Raw genomic sequence first — 23,542 nt, 5'->3', positions numbered from 1 at the left:
GAGCGTGCGACACCGTCCCTGGACTTAAAGTCGTAGCGTGTGTGTATGTGTGATAATGCGTGAATGTTTAGTGGTATCCCCATCCATGCGAAAGAGATTGATAATATCGGGCCTCAGCACTTCATCGATATGGTAACTTAAGTTCCGCAAATATTAGTTGTTGGTAATTTTGAGAACTTGGCCAGTTCAAAGTGAACCTTCACTTTGAATAATGTAATTTGAATGTTGTAATTTGTAATTGTAATTTATAAGTCTAAACTAGAATTAGTTTCTTGAGAAGACGTAGATAAAGAGTTTGTAGCTGATAGTTATTTCTTAAATTTCTGTATTTGGTGTTGGTAGGTTAAATTAATCTAAAATGTTGTACTATTGTTTATAAATGTCCTTGGCCTGTTGCTACTCTCGTAAAAAATTATATGTAGGGGATTTTACTTTTATGCTCCAACACCGTCTGATGGAGGGAATCGGAATTTTGCGGTGGCTAACGTACAGGTTTCCTTTCCCTGCCCGGGTTCGAATCCCGGAGGCGGGAAATTATTTCAGTGGCATCCCGATTCCTACTCGAGGTGCTTTGTGGAGAGTTCTTTGGTGAGTACGACGTCCGTCGGATGGGGCGTTAAACTGCAGACCCTTTGGCGCCTTTCGACAAGAGTAGGCTAATGCCGACGCCGGGTGTCTCTCCACCGTTCTTCTCCCATCCATCCCTGATGGCGCAAATGACCTTAACTGTCGGTCGCCTCCCCTAAAAATACTATTATTACAGTGTAATAGTAGCAGTGGTAATTCTTTGGTGAAACAGTTAAACAATTCAATTCCAATGACTAAGATGTGGAACAGAGTAAAAGTTTGAAAACAAAGCAAGTTGAAATTAATATTCTAGCATGCCATCGGTAATTTTATCATCGAACTCAGTGCGCCGATAGTTTTTTGCCCTTGTTGCCACATTCATAGTGCACAACCTTAGTCAAAATAGGGAAATGAATAGTTATGCCGTATTGGATTTTTCTCAGCCTGCCAAAAACACCATTTGGTATCCCAGCGTGCATTTCCCCTAGCTTCTCTCCCCTCATATATCGCTTGTCTCCTCTCTCTCCCCCGTTTTGTTACCCGTCACGCTTCCTATCGCTCCCCATTCTTCCGCCTACTTTTTCAACCACCACTTGAACAGGGGAGGGTACTCGTGGTGAGAAGCCGTATTTATTTTTTTTCGTGCCACCCCCTTGTGTCAACCGACGCCCCAAATCCCTCCTCCCCAACTCACGACCCAAGGCACGAGCCATTTACTCCGAGGCAGAGGGTGCAACACGCGAGCGAATGCATAACAAGACGCACGCTCCCTTTGTAAATTCGTTTTTTTTTTCTTTTCTCGAGCTCATTGCCTCATTGTTGCGCTTTCGGAAGGGTTCATCCCCATTTTGAATTTCATTGTTTTACGCCCCTATCAGAATACCGTGATCCCATATAAGGGGAATAAAGGTTTTTGATATGAAATCAGTGCCTCACTTGAATTCTTGCATTCATTCGGAACGGAGAAGAGATTATGGATTATACTTTCCCGCTGGCTGCATCCTCCTGGAATTTGTGAAGTTCTCTGCCGTTTCCATGTTTCCAAACCCTCAATTAATTTAGTATACTATGTAAACTGCGTATGTTTTGTCAACAATATTGAAATTTCTCGGTCCAAGGCTTCCCTTCATTATAAGTATAACGATGAAATTGACGTAAACACTAGTCACAGAATAAGGGCTACTTTAGGAATTGGGACAGAGGGGTTGACAATAACTAATTTATTTTATTTTATAGCATTTATTTTTCATACCAACTGTTATATTCTATTTAACACTAATCGAATTGAAAAACTTCAATTTATTTTTAATGTCATAAATAACGTTTAAATCGTCTGTAACATCTCATTTTGGGACAATATGGATACACATATTTATGCTGCCATAGTTTATTAAAAAACTCAGGGACTGTGCGTCAAGTATTTTTTCCTTATTTCTTAGAATAATTTGGAAACTTGCAGAGTAGGCTAATATTCCTACCTAAAGAGGATATCTTGGAGATGAAGCTAAATCTTTGTTTGGTCGTATACGAAGCAAGAGAATGACATAAATCCTATTTCCTAATATTGTACATCAACGGTGGCCGATTGGGGTGTAACTGAACGCGGAGGGTAATGAATCACGACGCAGTAATGCTTACGGAGGGCTCCGATCGGGGGCTTCACCGCCGCCGTGATAAATCTTTCACCGCCGCATACTACTCTAATCATCAATCCTATTTCATATCTTAAAATCTCTGGATTTTATTGCTGAATCACGGATTGTCGTTAGCTCTTTGTTTTGTTCCGTGGCGCTTCTTTTTTCATCTCTTCCATCACTCAGTTATCTCTTCACACAGGACACCGCAGAGTGCCACAATCGAACGAAGCCCATTTGCCGATCAATTGCGTATTCCTCAGTCTCATGAATGTTTCCTCCTCTCTAATATATCCTCTCATTTCGCGAGTCTGGCTTGTGAGGCGTGATTCGCGGAGCTAATTGGTCTTAACTCAGCCCCCTGTCTTACCAAGTACGTGGCCATTCATCGTTATTTACAAGGGATGAGAGTCCTATTTTAAAATGTGAATTAAATGGTTTGGTATATGCAATTCCTAAAAATTTTAATTTTGCTATATGGTAAGCTAAAATCTATCACCTATTAACGGCTTGGAATATGTAGATGAAGAATTTTTACTTTAGGACCCAGGGAAACCGCAGATCTTTGGTCACAAATTTCGAAATAATTATGTTTCCTTATTAATTTTTGGGAAGTAAATGTGCCAAATGCGCCAATGTTTAGTGCAGGATTGGATCTTTGAGATGCGGAATGGGCTGGACCCATATAAAGTTGATGCTCAAGAGAATCTTTCCACGACAAATCTGTGAGCGTACTTCCTCGTTCTATTTCCCAAATCCTACGGCACTAAACTTTTCCTTGCACCCCTCTTCCAAACCCCCTCAACCTTCCTGCTCCATCCGCCGGCCCCTCGGCCCACAGCTCTCTCTTACCCGTCCACGTGGAGCCGCCTCCTGGCACGCTTGATTGCGTCGCAGAGCACCCTTCGTCACGATATACTCCGTTGCCGCCTTCCCGATGCCGGCCACGCTTCCCTCCCTCGTCTCCTTCACACTCGGTGCATTCAAAAGCGTGCTTTGGAAGCCCGCATAGAGGGTACGGTGAGGGACAAGGAAGGGACACACCGGAAAATGGGCAGACGTGTTAGGAAGGGAACTGGAGATGTATTACACGAGGTTTGGAGCCGGAAAGGTGGCAGTCGCACTTATCCTTGCGAAACTCATATAATCATTGCGTTGTTAAAATTTATCATGTGAGAAGGTTCAGCAGAGGAATATTCCTTTTTGCAAAGGGTTGAAGTGTAACCGTGAATTATAATGATCGTAAAACACTCTCATATATTCTCCTGCACCTTTTGCGTTGAATAATAAATGGACTCTAGAATAAAGAATAGCAATCCGGGTGCGTTTGAATCGAATAAAAATATCATTTTATTTCTATGCTATTGTCCGCTATCGCCAACTTCAGATATGAAATGTTTTAGGGTGTTGGAAGAACAGAAATTAGTTAGGACGCGTAAAAGCTGTCCGGATAAGTTCCTATTAGCCTAGTACCAGTCTTTTAGGTAATGGGTATTTTTTTCCTTCCTGTAATTGAACTTTGGTTACGTCTTAATTTCTTTTTCGAGGAAAACATTAATATACTAAATTAATCAATTATTAATCGTTTTAAAGTCATCCACACATTCAGTCACATTTCCAATTGGTAACAGTCATCTTGTGTATTAAATGTCAGGAGCATTGGGTCAAAACTTGAAGATGCATGGAGCGTTTATACGACACTTAAGATTTTTGATAATAAACTACATCTACAGAAGACCCCACAAGCCGCCGCTATGGTGTGTGGTGAAAACTCTGGGTTTGGGTATAAAAACGCACACATGGATGATTATAAATATAAACTACATTAGCTATTGTGAATTTTCGTCCGTATTAGTGTCATACTGTTATCATTGATATAACGTCATCTATTCAGATGTGCACTTCCCATAACCACTCGCCATAGGGTTAGAGCCGCTTGCTCATTCTTCCCATTGTTTTCCTGCTTGCTTTTCCCCTCGTGAACCTAGTACACTTGATGACCTGTCTCCTTCGAGGGCGCTTTTCCCGCTGGGGATTTCGGCACACTCAATTGGTCACTGAGGGAGCGTTAACGGCACGGCCGGATGTCTTTACGAAAGAGAGGAGCCAACTCACGCGTGTTAGGGTTTTCTAAACGGTAACGCGTGAACGACAAAGGGGTAAAAAATGCAGACGCGTCGGAGAGACAAGAGAGGGGGGCATGTCGTACGTAGTAGCACAAAAAAGCCCAGTAGTTTGACTCCGGAGTCGAAGAAAATATTCGCTCGTGTTCTGCTCAACTCGTTCCGTTTATGCTGTGACGTCCTCTTTCTAGTCAATGGTTTCTTCTTTTGGATATTATTCCAAGTGCTCTCTTTCCTAGTGCATATTACATCTCCCAGCAAGTAATGTCTAATTAGTACATGTCTCTGGCGGGTCGTCGAACTTTCCCAATGACACTATTATTTTATTTTCAGATATTCAGTCTATTTAGATTATCTGTTTAAGTTGTGGAGGCATTATCAAGAATTGAGAATACGATAGCACAGATTGAATTTTAGTTCTATTAGGCGTATATTGAATTTTAAATTAAGAAAAAATATTTAAAGACATTTTTCCTGAATGCCGTTAGTATGTGATGGCAAATATGACGAATTATTTTTACTCCGAAATATAGGGTTTTTTCTCAATGAAAATATTGTGCATAAATTGTTGCTTTGCCCTGACTCTTCATGCATTGCTGCATTTTCATCAGATCGGTCTCAAATACTCTGCTCGTAATATCCTCTGTTCATTTTTCGTTTCGAATAAAACGTTGAAATCTTTCCGTAGATCTTATAAGGTTCCGGACACCCAGGAAATATTAGTGTGAATTTCAAAAAACTACATATAGAAACTCACTCATGCATTAATGCATGCATATATGCTGCCATAATAAGCAAAATACTGTTTTATTTTTGTCCTAAAAATACTTTTTTTCCTTTTTAAATTTTAAGTATCATTTAAATCGTTATCTTGGATTGTAGGATGGAGAATGTATGTGTTAGTGATAATTTATTTTATGATTCCCCCACGTTCTTTGGCATCGTTCATTTCCAATTGGCAAGTACCTAAAATCATAAAAATGAATCGTCTCGTTTCAGCATTTTGAGTTTTTATTGAATCTTTCTCTCCAGTCAAGCTAGGCATTTAAAATATATTTCGAGCACTCACACTAGGCAATATAAATGTTTAAATTTGATGCCATATCGTGACTGCAAGTATACGTGTTATGAAAGAGTTAAGAGTAAGATATAAGTGAAGAATTACGATAGCAGGGAATTTTTGCTTATTTTGAATTATTGCACACTATTGTGTTTCCATGGCGTCTCATAGGCAACGTTTGATTTTTATAGAGATATGTTTTCCTAACTGCTGTTTAGGGGTTGTATTGTCACTTTAGCTAATACTTGTATAGGAATTAAATATTGTTATAAATTATTCACTAATGCTGTAATTAAAATATAATTTTTTAAAAGCTTCTTCCGCAACACTATTTAGTAGCACCTATGGCATTAATGGAAGAGGAATGTTAAAATCGCTTCAATTACTAAGTAAGGAAGGCTATGTTTAATTTTTTCTTGGATTCAATGGAAACCTGGAAGTTCAATAAACTTTGTCATGCCTTTAGATTTTGATATGACGCATACATGTCGGATATCAATTAATTTTCAATTCGTATTTGTATACAAGTATCAAGAGATAAATATTTTTTAAGATATAGCTGACAAATTAGAAAGTATTAATAAATCCGCGATACGAAATGAATGGTAGATAGGGCATTAATTCCCTATTGGTAGTTTAAACTGTAACAGTATCGCTCACAATGGCAGTAAACCTGATGTAAAATGACCGTATGCAACCAGGAATAAGCTTTGCTTGGATTTAAGTATTTACATAAGAATAACTTCGCCAAAATATTACCCATTCTATCTAAGATTTATGTAATTATATGTAATGTCTAGTTTTGTCATTGAAATAATAATAATCTTTTTACTGTATAAAATTTCTATGAGTCATTTCAATGAGCAAAACAATCGTTTCCTGGTTATTTGGGCCATATATTTCTTGCATACTTATATACTGGTTTCACAAATCTAAATAATTTTGTCCAAAAGAATTAATTTTTTGTATTCCGGGAAAAATTTTATTAGAATTTTTAATGCTTTGAGAAAAATTACGAAACAGGATAAAATGTATTAACATTAGGAAATTATAATTTAGATCAATTATAAACTTCTAAAACATAAACCTCAATATTTATTTGCTTTCATTGAAATTTTAGGTAGTGAATTGTCGGATAAGAACGAGGCTTTAAACATCTCATTCCTAATTGATAAGTAAAATGTTGTATTTTGCTTAGGATAACGGAAACGTTTTTAGAATAATGGTGAAAACATGTAATTACACTCAATTTGATCATTTTTAATTTCATGCATATTTCCCAAATCCGGAAGTGTACGTTTTCTAGACGGAATGATTTACAAGCTTTCTATAAGCTGTAAACTCATCGTGTAATGGGAATACCACTAAAACGTGGAATCTAAAAATAGGTGGCAGAGATAAGCAACAAAGACATAATGAATAAAGTTTAAGTAGACATAAATTGGAAAATTAAATATTAAGAACTGTTTTACACGTGCAAAGGGTTATATATCAAGGGAAAATATGAAATTTGAACAAAGCGGATTAAGCATTGCTGTTTGTTCTGACATACTAAAATAGTAAATTGAGTTTTATTTAAAAAATTCGGATTCGGAACATAAGTTTATTTCAAATATATGCTTCATGCACTTTTAAAATATTTCATGAGTTTATTAAAAATATTCTTCTCAAATATTACGCTAGTTCAGCTGGTATGATATTGAATCATCAGGTATTATACCTGAATAGCGGTGAAATATATAGTTTCTCGTGACTAGTTCGTTAATAAAAAATATCAACTTTTGAGTTCAATAGTAAGCATATTACCTTTGGGAAAAGATGTCCATCTACTGAGTATACCAGATTCAAACATAAGTTAAGGCTTCAGGGTAGAAATGATTAAATATCGGAGGAATTAATGTGTCTGATTATAAAATCAACTCTATCCCCTGAAGGCCTCGGCAAAGTGCTAAATTTCCTTCTCGCGACTCGAACTTAGTAGTTACTTTGCACAGCAAATGTTCACAACCCATTATTTTAGGTTAATTCTGTGGTTGGGCTTTTATTGAACGCATGAATACGGGGGAGTGGAGGGTGGAGGACAGGAGGAGGGGGATGGAAAGAGAGGGATGGGCATGGGGATGAGAGCGCATTGGGGCAGTTGCAGCGTGGCCGTGGATGTGGGAGGAGGAGGGAGGTCGAGTGGGAGGGAAGGAGGCTGAGGATGGGAGGGGAGGAGTGCTGGGGGCAGCGGGGAGTGCTGGGAGCAGATGCGGTGAGGGTGGGGAAGCCACGGCGCCGGAAAAAGAGGGAGAGAGAAGAGTTGTGCTGGTGGTGCCGGTGCACGGAGCGCAGTGAAGGAAATTGATCGATCCCGGGTCTTCGGTTACCCGGGATCCACCCACCTTTGGAGCTTCTTGTTTTCGCTGCAGACAGGAAATCCCACGCTTAAATCTCCCAAGTTATTCTTAAGGGGTTACACTACGGGAGGAGTATTGGCCCTTCGATATAAATTATCAAATTTTGTACTATCGAACTCAGTTGAATCTAGGTACTTATTAAGGATAACTTGAAAATTGATTTCATTTGGTGAATACCTTTTTACAATAACTTAATACGAGTTTTTCCTTAGTAATTGGTAAAATATCGAAATTGAAACGCCTTAAATAGAGAAACAGTTTTTATTACATATTTCCCGTTTTGAAGTTACCCACAGTGGAGGGGTGTAATGTTGTCGAATTTAATTTCTTTTTCATGAGACGTTTGCTTCGATTCACTATTTAGCAAAAATTTATTTATATTTTCAACATTACACAAAAATGAGATAAAGGGGTGGGATGTGCCATGAAAGATAGACCTGCAATTATGCCTAATTGAGTCTATACGTTAATTATTTTTGGTTGAAGATTTTTCTATTATTCTGAAGTTTATTTAATTGATTATCATGGATTTATTTTAATAAGCGTTAGAATAGAGTTTCAGATATACTTCCATGGTATGCAAATACATTTTGCTGATATTTTGAATTCACTTTTTTAATGATGCCAATCTAAAAAAAATTCAATTGTTATTTATTCGTTATTTTTAACTATTTTAAAATAAATCATTTACGAAATAATAGAATAAAATTTTAGATCAGCATTGAAAAACATTTTTTACATTTCCAGTATGTTAGTTTTTAGATAGGGGGCTGGAAACAAAATTCGTTAACAAGTTGTAGGAGTAAGTGGGCACAGGATTTAAACCACGACCGTTTAGTGATATTCCGACCTTCCGTTTTATCAACGTTAACTGATAATATTTAGTTTTCATTAATATTTAACATCAAGGTACGAAAGGACCATTGGTAATAACATTCGTGTACATGAAAATTATAGCGATTCGCGGTATAAATATTCTCCGACTGTTACCTACCATGTGTTGAAATATATTGAAAATTATCCACCTCCTTAAATTCGACTGCTCGTAGGTGATATTTAGCGCCGCAATATAGAGGCCCTTATAGCGTCAAGAGATCCCAACTATGTGCAAGTTGTGAAAGTTTAGGAGGCAGTAATAATTGTGCTCTAGACAGCATATGGTCGCGCCTGCAGCCACACGAAGTGCATGTGCGCTTATGCGGTAACACTCGGGTATCCATATTTCGTAGCCACTGCTGGGTTAATAGAGGATTAAGAACTGCAAATACAACCACTTAACGGTTTTAATTGAAATAGTGTGAAAGTTATGGGGTTATAAATATCATTTGCTGAATTTTACGGGCATTATTCATAAAACCCTTAATGAGATATTGCTCATGCTAATTGCGTCATACTATTCCTCATTAATAGATAGTGATTTCTCGGATTTGATCCGTTTTTACTTCCAGTAATCTTTGCTTGACACATTGCAGATTTTAGAGTGGAAACAGTTCCAATTTACTCCATTTTATTTGTAGTGTGTACAGTAGTGTGCATAATGCCAATAATTGTTAAAATACATGTTTTTCAATAAGAAAGGGCGCGGAATTAGAACTTTCCCCCCTTGATAGGAAACCATTTCAATTGTACTAGATTCTGTATGAATATATTCAATGAGTCAAACTTCATGAATCGCGAGGCAAATTCAATGCGTCTCAGTCAGTTATCTGTTCGTCTGTGGTGGAAAATACTCAGTGCTTTCATTATACCAGTAAGAACCAAGAATTCAAAGTAATCACGGCAGAATAAATGTATCTCCCATCAGATTTATTTTTAACTTACGCATTTATGGCCATTGAATATTGAGCGAAATACGTTTACCAAATTTATGCCTTACTTTACTCTGCTGGATCGAATGACATTAGCCTAAGTTTTCAATACATCGACCAGGGGATTATTTGTTACTCTACTAGAGGAAGGCTGTTACTCCATTACACTGTCTAAATTTCATGGAAAAATACCATTTCTTACTATCCCTAACGATATCAACCATTCCTTCGCCTTCGTAACGGATTATGTGCCCTAATTTTCCTCCACCAGCTCACCCTATATCTTATTAAAACCACAAAAGAGCCAACCGACCTTTTCGTTTGCGTTGTTTCATCCCACACACCTTGTTCCTATCTTTGGTCCCCTCCTATTTTCCCCGTTACTTTCCGACACTTCTTTCTCCCCTCTCTCCTGCTTCCCTCTCATTTTAATCTGATTTCCACACACCCTCGCTTGAAAGGTACTAACTCGATTACGATCCGAAGCCTCCCTCCCTATCTCTCCCTCTCGCTCTTTGGCCAACACATTGCCCTTCCCCTCCCTTCACCCATCCCACCTCTTTGGTCTCCTCTTGTCATCACTGTTGATTGTCGAGTTCCGCTGTCACGCTACGGTCTCCCGTATGGAACTCACTCCACTGTGTATACGAATCCTCAGCCGTGGGAGTCTTAAATTCTCACGGCCACGTATCGGCGTCGTAAATATCCTGCGAGGAGAGAGAACACCGCAGGGCTCTCATACCTTCCTGCCTCTGCATCCCATTTATGTTTTGTTCGTTTTCCTCCACATTTCAGTGAGCGTAGGTCCTGGCAGGAAATTCTCGCGTCTTTAAGACCGGATTAATGTGTATTTTTTCTGCCTACAAACCCCTTGCCCTTTCTATCTGTTCAAAAGTAATTTTAAAACTAATAACCACCTGATCAAATTGCTATGTGCTAAAGTTTAATATCTTTGTTAAATAAAAGTAAAATAAATAAATTTCACAAATCTTATGGATAACTATTCAACAAATCGAATGTTTAATTTGACCTTGACTAACGCATGGCTAATATGTAGGTATATACCTCATTCAATTCGGTGAACTATAATTTTAAAACGCTTCAAAAATAGTTTAGAATAATAAACCTATATTTAAGAAACTCAATTAATGTACATGTAATATACATACTACTTACCATTCACCGGTTAGAACGAGGAAAAAGAGCACTATATAGACGCTATAGAATCCCACTTCGTTGAATCAGGCTGAACCAACTTCTGTATTTTTGGAAAACTTCCTTATTTATAGCGAAAATATCTTTCCGAATCTTCAATATTAAATCTGAAATACTCAATATCCTTTCATTAATATTTTATCATAACTGACGGGCATTTTCATATGACTTAAAAAAAGTATTTTTCTTTAATATTGCGTTAATTTTCAAAATTTCCGGGTGATTCAACCTAATGTAGAGTTATTATGTATCTTCGCGGTGGCATTTTTGCAGCTATCGCTGTCTTGCTCTATTGTAAGAATAACCTACAGCATTTAATAAGTGTAGGAAATTACTCATAACCAGATTGTATCCTCCAATTTGAGGAAGTATTTCAATCAACTTTTGACCTTTTAAAATGCGATGAAATACGATGAGTTAAAAACAGATATTTGGTTAAAGTGATTTGTTACGTAACTTCCATCCTTAATCAATAATTTAAGAATTGGTCGAAATCAATAATTTAAGGCGTAAAATAACATCAGTAGCATTTTGGATATTGAAGTTATTTGAAGATTTTGATTTCTCTATTTTATTGCAAATGAGATTAAATAATAAATAAATAAAATCAGGGAAGTGAATACTTTCTTTTTCTTATTGGATTGTTGGCATGAGCCCTAATACTTCATTCCCTTGGAGAGGAAATCATTTCCATTATAGAATCACAAACATCCGCATCATATAAAGTCCAATTTTAATTCTTCGACTTAGTGATGTGAATACTTATAGTCTTCCTATTTTCTTATTCCATTTTAATTCGTTACCTTCTTAAAGTCCCAATCTGGCTTGCTCCCTTCTACGACTGCCTGTAGTGACTCTCATTTTAGCGTAATTGAAAACCGTGCAATACTAAACTTTTGAAACAACCTCCCGTGGACTATTCCAATAGCATTTATTAATCAACATTTATCACCTTGGGATTTCATGTAACACGCACAGTAGATGTGGCCAAAATCAATGCGAATCATCGCGTGTATCATTCTTGCTTAGGAAGGTGTTCTTGAACCTTTAAATATTATATAATTTAGGTATAAATATTAAGGCAGGCGACAGTATGTGCGGTGTGCGCAAATACATTAGTTTACGTGATTGGACCAGAGTCGATAGGCGGAGTGCGTACGTCGCTAGGCTTCCTACCGACCTCCCGTCTCGAGTCAATGCCTCAATCGACTGATTCGCGAGACCGGAAGTTGGAGGATGCCGTCTCCTATTCCATTCGCCCCCCCCCTCCATCCCCACCCTTCCCCTGTCCCCTCGGTGGATGGGTCCCCTTCACCTCCGTCCTCGCACACCTCTCTCCCCTCTCTGCTTCCCCTCTCCCTATGCCCCTCCCTCCTCACCAACCTCCCCTCCCCCCACACCACTCTCCCCTCCCTTCCACGGCGTGGACGAAGTGGGAGGTACTTTGCATCGATTCGTCTGCATCCCGCCGTTCCGGAAACGCACGACGCTCATTTTTTCCCCCGCCCTTTCTTTTTCAAGCCAATACCCTTTTTTTTATTTGCGGCGGCAATTTACGTCAAATTACTCCTGAATATCTTTTCTTTCTTCGGAGGCTTCTCTGCTCTTGATGGCTTTAGAAATTTTTGGAATGTCTCCTTCCCCAGAACTCGGTTTGCGCATCATCATTTTAGATCTACCCTTAAATCACCCTCTCTACTGAATTGGCAAAAAACGGTGGCCTTGTATTTTTTTTAAGTGGCCCGAGTGACATATCACTGTTTTAAAGATAATTGAACTTGGATTATGATATTAAATAAACAGATATTCATGCCACAAGAAGTACACACCTTACCATTTAGATGAGCTGCTCAATTGAGCGGTAAAAAAATCCAAAGAAAGAAGTTGGATTATGATTTCAAATTGCAAGACCCTGAGGAAAGTACATTAATGAAACATTTTCACCAATGAAACACCTCATACCCGTAATTTAAGTTAAAATTTTGAGCTGATTGGTGATATTATTAAAAGTAGTTTAAAGGTTACGATGAAATAACAAATGGATTAATATAAGTTACATCATAACTTAAGGCATAAGTTCTTTTAATCTGTCTTCTTTCCTGGCAGTACTTGATCCAAGGCTTCATGATACTTTTCCCTGCTTCATTGTAATCTGATTTTGGTTTTAGTTAAAGCAGAAACCTTAAATCCCATGAAAGTTTCGATAATTGCCTTTTAAAACCCGTGGGTCTTCTTTCAAGATTTCTCCCATTTCCTACAAGCGATTTATCAGCAATCCCTCGGTTTCAGGCTTTCGGCCTTTATCAGTCTTCCCTTTCCGCCATCTCTGTCTGAATACGCTGGATTTTTGCTCCCCATTCCTTGTTCTCCTTCAAAATGCGAAAGCTAGACCTAACCCTGAAATATCGTGTTTTTACCAGGGATTCAGTATCTAATTACTTTTAATTGAAATCTTGAAGAATAAATTGTTTTCAGGTCAATCTGCGCACTTTACTCAATTAATTATTTCTCAGAATTTGTGTTCCTAAATTACTACTCAATTAAAAAATAAATGGCGAATTAAAAGTTCAGTCTTGCATCGGAACCAGTTTTTTTTTAAAGAAATGCAAGGCGAAACGAAATTTTGACGAATTAGTTGCATAGGATATCAATCCTTATCGTTTGTGGACTAAAACGCATGTTTATGGTAGCTGCGAGACATTTTTATCTCCACACTGTACACACGCATGGAAGGAATGTTTGAATGCATGCGGTTAAAATATTAATCAATTTATTCGGTTGGACTAATTACATACTTTAATTGTTTCACTGTCGTTACTGCTGGGAAACTTTTTATTTTCAAGATATTATTTGGCATTTGTTTGTTCAAATATATATTGCCATCCATATTTTCCATGTGGATTAACTCATGTAAAAACAAAATTCGTCCGAAGTTGAGTGAGTTGGACAAGAAATTCATTGAAAATGAGCACGTTCTCTCACCATTACCTTCCCCGTTACCCCCCTCTCCGGCCAGGGCCTACTCTTTGTTTGAATTCCTCTCCATTCCCCTCGGCCCAATCTCCTCGTGCGTTTTTACTCGACGCACTCTCCAGTCCTCATCCTCTCCATTCCCTAACCCTATTCTTCCTTCCCGTTCCGCCATCCCCTCGCCCTCTCTTACTCTCTCGACTGCGGCCTCCACTTCATTCCAAGGCGTGAGGATGGCGTCAAGGAAGAGAAGAGTTTAGCCAAGCGGGGAGAGCAAGAGAGGCCGAATGAGGGAATCGATATGACGTGCCTTTCCATAATAAACCTATAATCAATCGATGGGCCACCTCGGAACCGCCTCCTCCCTCTCGCCACTCTCCTATTCTATCCTCCTCTCCCCCTTCCGTCTTCACATGCTCTTGTTTGGCCTCCTCATTCACAGAACGCGGGAGGGGTGCTCCCAGCCACCCTCCGACAACCACATCTCCCTCCGATATTATCTCTCTTATGTTCTTTCGGGGCTTTCGTCCGCCGCATCCGTTTCATCTTCCTCAGCGCGGTCCTGCGATCTAATCCTCCGAGGCTGGGGTTCTCTGAGGTCGGCTATCATTGCTCCGTCCCAAACATCACTCCATACTCCGTGCACCGAAGACCCTGGCGCTAGGGAGGTTATCACACTTAACCATTATTATTTGCGAATTTTGAAGTTTTGGGGTTCGTTATCCAAAGATTTAGTTTCGAGGGTCGTTTTTTTAGCACATGGGGCCAGGAATAGGGTCTATGTACTGGAGGGTTGAGTTATTGTTCGCAGTCACGTTGATTTCATTTTGTGAATTTTGTGGTTAGAACTCACTGTTTTGCCGTCGCGGTGGAAATATCTAATGGATTGTGATCTCATGGGCAATCAGGTAAAATTTATTTGTTTTATCATTGAATAAGTGTTTAGGGTAGAATTACTTTTTATTAAAATCATTTCAACGGCCAATTTGATTTATATATATACATCTCGCAAGTGAAACTTATCAACGCTGAGAAAGACAAAAATGAAAAAAAATCAATATGAGGGACTCGAATAAAAATATCACGGAGTTCAATGACTGCGTGTCTTATTCAGGAATATATTGCGGCAGGTAAGGAAAAGAGATTCAAATAAACTGGGAGAGGTTAAGTTGAGATAGATAAGCCGAGTAGTTGGTTTAGTTGGTTAACGTCTATAAAAGCGAAATATTTGAAGTCCACTAGTGTTTATGTGCCAGAACTATCGAGTCAAATTTTGCACATATTTCTCCTTTAAGATAACATTAAAAAACAATAGCTTCTGTTGAAATGTTTTGATTTATTTCTATTGATACCATATTTTGAAATCATACAAGAATATAATGCTAAAATTTCGTATCGTGGAACCTTTAAAAACTATTCATAGAAAAGAAGAAAACTGAGAACTATGGCTGTGTCCAAACGAATTTGTGATACACTTTCAGGATGAAATTAAATGCAGTAAAATACTACCTTAATTATGAGTTGATCTCGGAGTGTTTACCGTGGACATCCAGTTCTGCTAAATGCATCATAAGTACAAATAGGGAATGAACCGTCACATTTTGACTCAACCCGGCTTTCCGACCTATACGGTTCCCTAGTTTTAGGGGAATTCCCCATTCGTTATCTAAAAGCTTATGGTGTCATTTTTTCCAATGGCTCTTGTGGTACGATGCACCAAGTTAACTAAGAAATGATATTTTGAGCTCCTCACGAGGGATGATATAATTAGCTGTTTAAAGGAACTAAAAACAACTAAATAATGCTTATATTAGTATATAATTAGTAGTGTAGCTTAGACGTGTTTGAATAACTTTTGTATTACCCAAACATAGGTCAGTTAATCGAACATGAATGAAGTAGTGCTCTTCTTCGTGCTAACCATAAAGAGGTAAGATTGTTTGCGCAGTTTCACTACGGGCCTTTTGTAGATGCGCTTAGTAACTATTAAAAAATAAGATTTTATTGCATCATAACTATTCACATGGAAGACGCTTAGTATAAATGCGAAGTATAGTTCTATTTAGGAGCACAGCATTTTTTCATTAGGCCGGTTTCGGCGCATTAAAAACAAAGTTACTGCGTTAATCAATTTCTTATAAGGCTTTTTACTTATTCATGCGTGGTCAAGTGGGATTGGTGGCTATCTGACGAGGCCATTTATTGATCAATTTCATGGGACCGTCTCTATTTTCACCATAGTCGTGGGTTCACGGAATTTCTTTCTCTTCCTTAACCTAGACAAAAACAAAATTCAAAATAAATTTATATTTAAAAAAATATCATTTATTATACTTTTCTATCCCGTCCTCGATTCGTATACTATGCTTTTCATGTTTCTGTAATGCCAACGTTCCTAACAAAAATCGTTTTATAAATTTGAATGAACCAGATGGCTTTTGTCTGAATCGCCTATAATTTTTTGGATTCCTCTTTTCAGAACTCTTATTTTTCTTTTCCATTAGACAATTATTACTTTAGAAAATCATTATTAATACCAGATACGTATAGATTGCGGTTGGATACCGCTCGTAGTAGCAATATTTCCTGATCTCTTAGGATTTCCTCGTATCGGTTAAATCCGCCTGAAATTATTTTATTTCGATACCGCTCATTACAATTTAACGATAGCTTCACAAAGAAAATCTTCTTTTTAACTTATGCCCTAGGTAGCATAAGATAAACCTCCCCTCTTACACCATCTGGAGACTACTTAGCCACTTCCGCTTTCCCCGTCACACTCAATTCCTAACAGAGAGCAAGTCTTCACTCCCAGTCATCCTTAACCCTTGGCTTTACCAATCCCACTCATTCCTCTCCTCGTCTACATCGTCGCTTGCCTCCCTCTCTTACCATCATAGTCTTTTTTCCAACTCCGTTGGCCCTCGTCGGAGGATAAAAGAGGGGGAGAAGGATTTTTTCCTCAACTCGTCGAGTCCACAACCAGGTCCGCCCGTCTCCCCTGGTTTACCCGCCCCTCTCCCTTACTCGGAAACCCACCCCACCCCGGACAGTCCCCCTTACACTCCCAATTTTGTTTGCCCCCTTCCCCTCCGTCATAATTCTCCCTCCTCTGTCCCGCCGAACTCTCTCCCCCCCTCCTAATCCCACATCACGCTCCCCCTCATCCCCCCCCACCCTGCAGCGTCACCAACGCCGCCTGGTGGCCGGCGCCGTTACAGCAGCTATCCCCAGCCGCCGCCACCGCCGACTCCGTCGCTTCCTCCTTCTGCTCCTCGCCGCCAGGGTAACCCAACGTCTACCACCCTCCGACGTCGCCGCCGCCTACGTAGTCCTCACCCGGCGTCTCGTCGGCCCCATCAGCTGATTCCGGCGAATAGCTACGACGCGCGGCGTCGACTCACGTCGGTCGCTCGGCGGCCGAAAGGAGGGGGGTTGAAAAGGGGGAGGAGGGAGAGGGGGTGGGAGGCGTTGTCGCCACGACCTAGCTCTACGCATAGCGTGTAAGAGAGGGACGCGTAGGAAGAGACAGTGAGTGGGCGAGTGAGCGTGAGAGGGAGGTGGGCAGATAGAGAGCGATAACTGGGAAGGGGGTCCGGGGAAGAGGGAGGAGATCGCCGACTCCCTCCTCGTGTGTGCGTGTCTCTCTCTCTCTCTCCTCGTCGAAATCAACATTCCTCCCGGAAACAATGGGGCTCTCCCCAACGGAAGGAGACAGAAGAGGTTAAAGTGCGTCGGTGGGGTAATCGATCATTTTTTCCGCCGACCTTATCATCCCCCGCCGGGACACGCCGGCATCGGGTGTGCATGAAGTGATGTGGGGAGACCGGGCACTCTCGCTCGCGTGTGCGGGAAAGTTCAAGAAGGCCCCGGCTTGAGGCGATTTTGAGGGCGTAGTGGACGTGCTTGGGGAAGGGTAAAGGTGGTAAGAGTGCAATCAGTTTCTAAAGTGTGCCGCCGTTGGACGGGAATTGGTATTGGGTTGGCGTTCTTGTTCCCGGAAGTTGGAGTAAGAGGTAGGGGTGGAGTTGGTGGGGTAGAGGGAAAGGCAGTGACGGAAACACGTGCCTCCCCTTGTGTGGATTACCTCTGGCTACCGTAATCCCCCGGATATTGTCTTCTGAAATTCCATAGCATCTGTACCCTACTAGGGATATCTAGAACAATGACCCACCGAGTTTGATATTACTCCCTGAAAGAAGATAACGAGTTGATTCCTAAGGTGAAGGTGACTTTTGTGAAAAAACGTTCAAAGGTGAAGGGAGAAAAAACAGCGAATAGTTTTTCGGATCCCATTGTCTGTCTGATATGTATGTTAACTCGAGAGATTGATGCAGTCTCCGGCACTTTAAATCATACAAGCAGAATATTTGCTCACCGTTTTTTCTCGTCACCGTAGTCGTGTCGTCCTTCCTGCCCACTAACTTCGGAAGCTCCAAACGATTTCGTTCCGGCTGATGATAGGGCGGAAGTTTGCGCTGACAAAAGACGAGCCATTTTCCGTGCAGCGCACAGCGCTCCCGTGCGTTAGCCGGCACAACCTTCGCAAGGATCGGTATTTTGACTGCAGCTACTGCATGCGGACTGCACCTCATCCGCAATTGATCAGCGTGGTGTGTGTGAGTGTGCGAACGAACGAAATTCGCATGCAAGAATCGTCAATGGAGCTCATAGTGGACCAATCTCCTTCCTTGTTCTTTCTGTGACAGGGAATGTGACACGGGATTTCGTTTAGCGTGTCTGGACTGCCTATCAACGTGCGTTGCGGTCAAGCAGTGACCCACGTAGACATTTTAACTAAAACAAAACGGTAACGAAACGTCTCCCGCTTTTTTTTTAAAAAGTTACTCTGATGTCGACACGAAAAATTGTCTCCATACTAAATCGAGAGATGTTGGCTAGTTAATATCTGCAAATTCTCATGTGAGGAACGGTTTATTTTCTCGTTTAAAAATTGTAGCAGAGATATAAACTGTCAGCGAAGTGCAGAATAAACAAAGTGTTGGCCTAAATCATTGGCTCTGAAGGGAAAGAATGAAGAGTGGAGGATTGCATGCAGGAGAAGTGAAGGACTTGTCTTAGGGCCTAGGGCGTGGGAGGGGAAGAGGAGGAAGGACTTGGGTGGGCACAGGGGGTGGAGGAGCAAAGGGCGGGAGTAGGAGGAGGGGTCTTCGGTGGGTGGAGCACGATTCTGCCTTGCTTCATAGGACATCCACGCCCCGACACCTCGTCCTTTCATCTTCCTAATTGGGATATCAACTGAAACGGTTTTCTCCAAGGCTGAAGTGCGTAGTGGGCGTGTTGTTGCAAGCACGCTGTGTCGTTTTGTGGCGAAGAAAATTCTCCAAATAAGAGAAGGCAGTATTTTTGCGAGTGCAAATATCCATGGAAGCAAGATAATCTTTTCATTTCAATACAGGAACGTGAAAAGCTAAGTTTAAGCTCAATTTAGGATTTTGTTAAACTTCATCGTCATAGTAAAATGGCATAGATATATTTAAAGCTCATTTAAAATTTACGAAAACTTTTTATTTCTTAGAAGACAACGTTGCGAGCAAAAGAAAAAGACATCTTCATCTGGTGTTTGTTGTTTAAATTTCACCTTTCGAGAATTTTACATAATAGTTAGGATAAGCATCTTAAAATATAATTCTATTGAACTTAACTAGTAATCTCAATTATGTTTCTTGAGGTGAATTCTTTTCATTGCCTTGACCGAGGTTGTCTAACTCTGGGAAGTTTCCAACAGTTAATTTGAAAATATTGCAAAAAGAAGCATTACAAGTGGATGTTTAGTGATGACTTAGAGAGAAGCCGGTTCCCTTGCCTTTTCTCTTACACTCTGCAAAGACTTGACTCGCACACGACATTTTTTCGCGCAGGCGCCCTGCCAACGTGATTTGACACGGGCGTGCGGATCCTTCTGGAGGCGTGTGCCAGGGATATTTTTCCTCCATCGCACAGATCCAGGATACTTAAGGAATCTGGAAATTTAAGTGTTATATAAAATAAATTATCAGCTCTCTTGTGTGGTTAGAAGCTTGATAAATCGTTATTGTGTCGTCTGTCGAATCAGTAGAAAGAACCTGGAATTCATTTGGAGTTGTCCATGCTTGTTGTGTCGTAGGTGCTGGAGCCGCAATCTTTAATTGCGAAGAAAACCATTTAATTAGTTGCAACTGAAGTCTTCCCATCTCTGGTGGCCATCTCTCCTCCCCACTGTTGCGAACTCTGCCACCGCGAGGAACCGTTTGATCGACAATAGGGACTGCTGATCGAGATGCCCATCGGGAGATCAGCGTCAGTATGACAGGTGAGTGGAGTACCTCATCGACAACCCACGTAAACAGCTCACTTATAATCGTTCGTCTTATTAATGTTCCTTACTTCTCCACATACTCAGCGTTTTTCTCTACTTCAAAAGCGTCCCATCGTCTGCTCTTCGTCATCGCTGCATTTATAATTGCAGAACGTACGTCAAAGGTCTTTTTAGGGTTTCCCTCTCGTGCACCGTTAGCACTGCTCCTATCTTTCCTAGTATGATGATTCTTCGCAGGGGTTATATTAATTAACGAATATACGGGATGCATTGAATACGTGAGATACTAGCATGGATTTTATAACCCCTATTACTCAAATCTGAACCCATAGTATAGTTGCGAATTAGAAAGTTAATTCCAATTGCCTAGTATTTTCAGAAATTTTTCTCTTTCGGGTTTTACTGAGTAAGCCCAACGAGGAGGGAAAATCCACTCCCTCAGGAATCTCCATTTGGAATAATCTTTATATTATTAGCTTACGTGTGAATTTCCAATTTATGTTAATGCTGAAGACATTTTAGAACTTTGTATCACTTCCTACAATAAGAAAAGGAGTAGCTGTTTTACATTATTTTGCAATTAAATTTTATTTTAATTTAGGTGAATAATTTTTTTAAATTTAATTTTAATGCGCCATTGTGGTGGTTCACAATTTTCATGTGTACTTAATTACTCTTGGTTTAAGAAACTTAAAATCCTCTGATTGAGAAAACATTTTTATGCAAGGTACTGAAAAGGTAATTTTCTCCCTTGGTAGGGTTTTTCAAATTTTTGTGGTAGTTAATATATATAGTAAAGATAACACCTTTATGGTGTTCATAAATGTTCAATACACACGTATGTTAATAGTTTAAAAAATTGTTTTTAAAAAAGATAAATGAAAATATGGAAGTATCTCACTTAAATATTACGGAGCCATCTTCATCAAAGTACGAGAAGTCAATATGACTATATGTACGTAAAAATAACTACATATATATAACTATTTATATAACGTTATATAGTTATATATATAACTATATATATATGTATATAAATATATATATATAAATAAATAAATATATATATATATATATATATATAGTTATATATGTGTGTTTGTGTGTGTATATATATATACATTTATATATACATATATATACCGTATATACATTCTAGTAAATAAATACAGAAAATTGTTATTTACGCATATGATGATAAATTTCTAACCGTCCATGTCCTCGTGGAGTCATTTCAGCAATATAATGTTAGAACGTTTTCTTTTGTATCGGCAAAGCTCATGTATTGATTTCATCACAGTTTGAACAGTTTTTTGCCGAAAATGTATAGTGATATGTTGTAAGATTAATTTTATTCTTCAGCCTCTATTGCATCCCGGAGCTATGTTAATCGATCGTTCCGTTGATTTTAACGATTTACTAAACATTTCATTACTCTAATGTTTGTTTTCTAAAAAATATTATTTTTATATTCTTGGAGTTCATAATATCTTATATAACCGCTTCCTAGATTTTCCCCAGATGTACTTGAAAAAATCTAACAACGATATAACATAAAAGGTACATTTTATTTCGTATAGAGAATTACATCTCTTCCAACTGTCAACTGAATGGAATGTTATTTATTAGGCACGTAAATTGCTGAACTCACCTTAAGAATGGTATTTGCAATCAGCAGAGTTGGAACGGGGTGGTATTGTATTATTAAAAATACGTCACCAGGAGTCGTGTATTATCTATAGTAGCTGAAAGCCAAAAAGTATTTTGTCGTATATTTTCTGGCATGCACTGGTGATGGAGATAGGTAATCATCGAAAGATCGAAAGGAGGATGAGGAACCGTTCATTTTACGAGAAGGAAAGGTTTTCTTGGAGGTATGGGGGTTTTATGAGGATATATTTTGATGGAAGAAGCTTTTTGAGCAGCGCTACCACGCGAGGTTGCGGTGAATTAAAGCAATGGATAGTAATAATGAGCAAAGATACGCGAAGGAAGGAAAGGGTGACATGGAACCCCTCCATAAGAAGGAAAGAAGATCCTCCACTCCCTCACTTCCGTTCGCTCATGGCGTTGCTTAAGCCCCCTCCTCTCCGGTCTCCATTGTTAACACCCAACAGGCGATAAGAGGACCTGGTGGAAGTGGAGGTGGGCTTTTGGGCGCGGGGAATTTTGGGAAAGCGGAGGGTCACAGATCGTGGACGGCTGGTGAGATATCTGCAGTATTTCTGTACAGTATAGGCTGTTTTAGGGGATAGATAGTTATAGGGGGCTTGTTCTAATTAGACCTTCTGTAAAACAGCACACTGTCCGCAAGTGTCCATTTAAGCTATTGCCTCGATACTCCTTAACAAAATACATTTTGGTTTCACTTTCATTGAACCTTTCTTCTATTAATAAGATATATAAACATATAAAATATCTGTTGAACATTTTTTTTGGAATGACATGGAGTAACTCTCCAGTTTTTTAATCATTTTGTTTTGAAGAAAATTATAATGCCAATACTTACCAAATATCCAAGTAAGAGGAAAGAATTTGTGCTGCCGGTTTGGTTCTTTTGTGGAATGGTATAACTTCTCTGTTTTATAATATACCTTCGAGTACCACGTAAACCATGATGCAGTACACAAACAATGATACACTTATTATAGTTCTTTTAAAACATCGAATTTAAAATTGGAAAACTCTCATTAGTATATGAGAGCCATAATTTTCACTTAATAATATAATTTATATTTGCTGTGCATATTTAACATTTATTTTTTGAAATATATAAATTCACTATTACTTTTTATTACCTTTTTGTATAAATTTTATGCATGGTAAAATTCTCGATAAAATTTTATCTCAAAACATTACGCCGTAGCCTAATTTTCATTTTAACGATCAGACGCATCCTCTATTTTCCACTTTTTTATTTGGGAACTATAATTTTCCTCGCCAAGCTCTTATGTTTCATTCTGTTCTTAATCTGGCTATTTGATGTATCCTTTTTTGAGATACCCATCGTTAAATTTTCGTTTTAACGCTCAGACCCATCCATTTTTCGTTTTATTGAATATCAGTAATTTTCATCTGACATCTTAATCTCTCTTAATCTGACTACTATATTTATCCTGTACGCTTTAAGAGAAGGATGCTGCTGCTTAAAAGATGATGCTCTTCATTGATCGTGCTTCAAGTGAGGAGCCTAAACTAATGCGTTTTCCTATTGGATTAACTTCTGAAATTATGATCTTGTTTCCGTATCTAAAACACCTTATTGTTCATCCTTAATTTCTTCAGGCATTGGTAGGCGAGGCAGAAAGAAAAAAGGAACCCCTGCTCTGCTGCATGGATGGAATTCAGAAGGCTGTCTGCTTCCCCATCCTTACTCTCCCCTCCCATCGTCTTCATTCACTCGTAGTTAGGTGGCCCGAAGTGCCTTTCTGTTCTGCGGGCGGTGTG

General features: G+C 39.3%; 1 protein-coding gene across 2 annotated transcripts in view; it reads left to right on the top strand.

Moving 5' to 3' along the window:
- The window catches only part of Hr3 (Hormone receptor 3), a 597,218-nt gene that overhangs the window by 105,756 nt on the left and 467,920 nt on the right, over positions 1-23,542 (top strand). Inside the window, exon 1 of one of the 2 annotated variants that reach the window (XM_071590471.1) lies at positions 18,967-20,089. The exons of the other annotated variant lie outside the window; for it this stretch is intronic. Within the exon in view, the coding sequence (XP_071446572.1) occupies positions 20,083-20,089 (7 nt within the window). The 5' untranslated portion in view covers positions 18,967-20,082. Of the gene's footprint in view, positions 1-18,966; positions 20,090-23,542 lie in introns of those variants that run through there. 2 annotated transcript variants of the gene reach the window in all.

Source organism: Hetaerina americana, unplaced genomic scaffold (genome assembly GCF_022747635.1).
Source record: "Hetaerina americana unplaced genomic scaffold, ioHetAmer1.1.p SCAF_1, whole genome shotgun sequence".
Classification (NCBI taxonomy): domain Eukaryota; kingdom Metazoa; phylum Arthropoda; class Insecta; order Odonata; family Calopterygidae; genus Hetaerina; species Hetaerina americana.
Note: the sequence above shows the minus strand (reverse complement) of the source record. Positions and strands in the feature narration are given on the sequence as shown.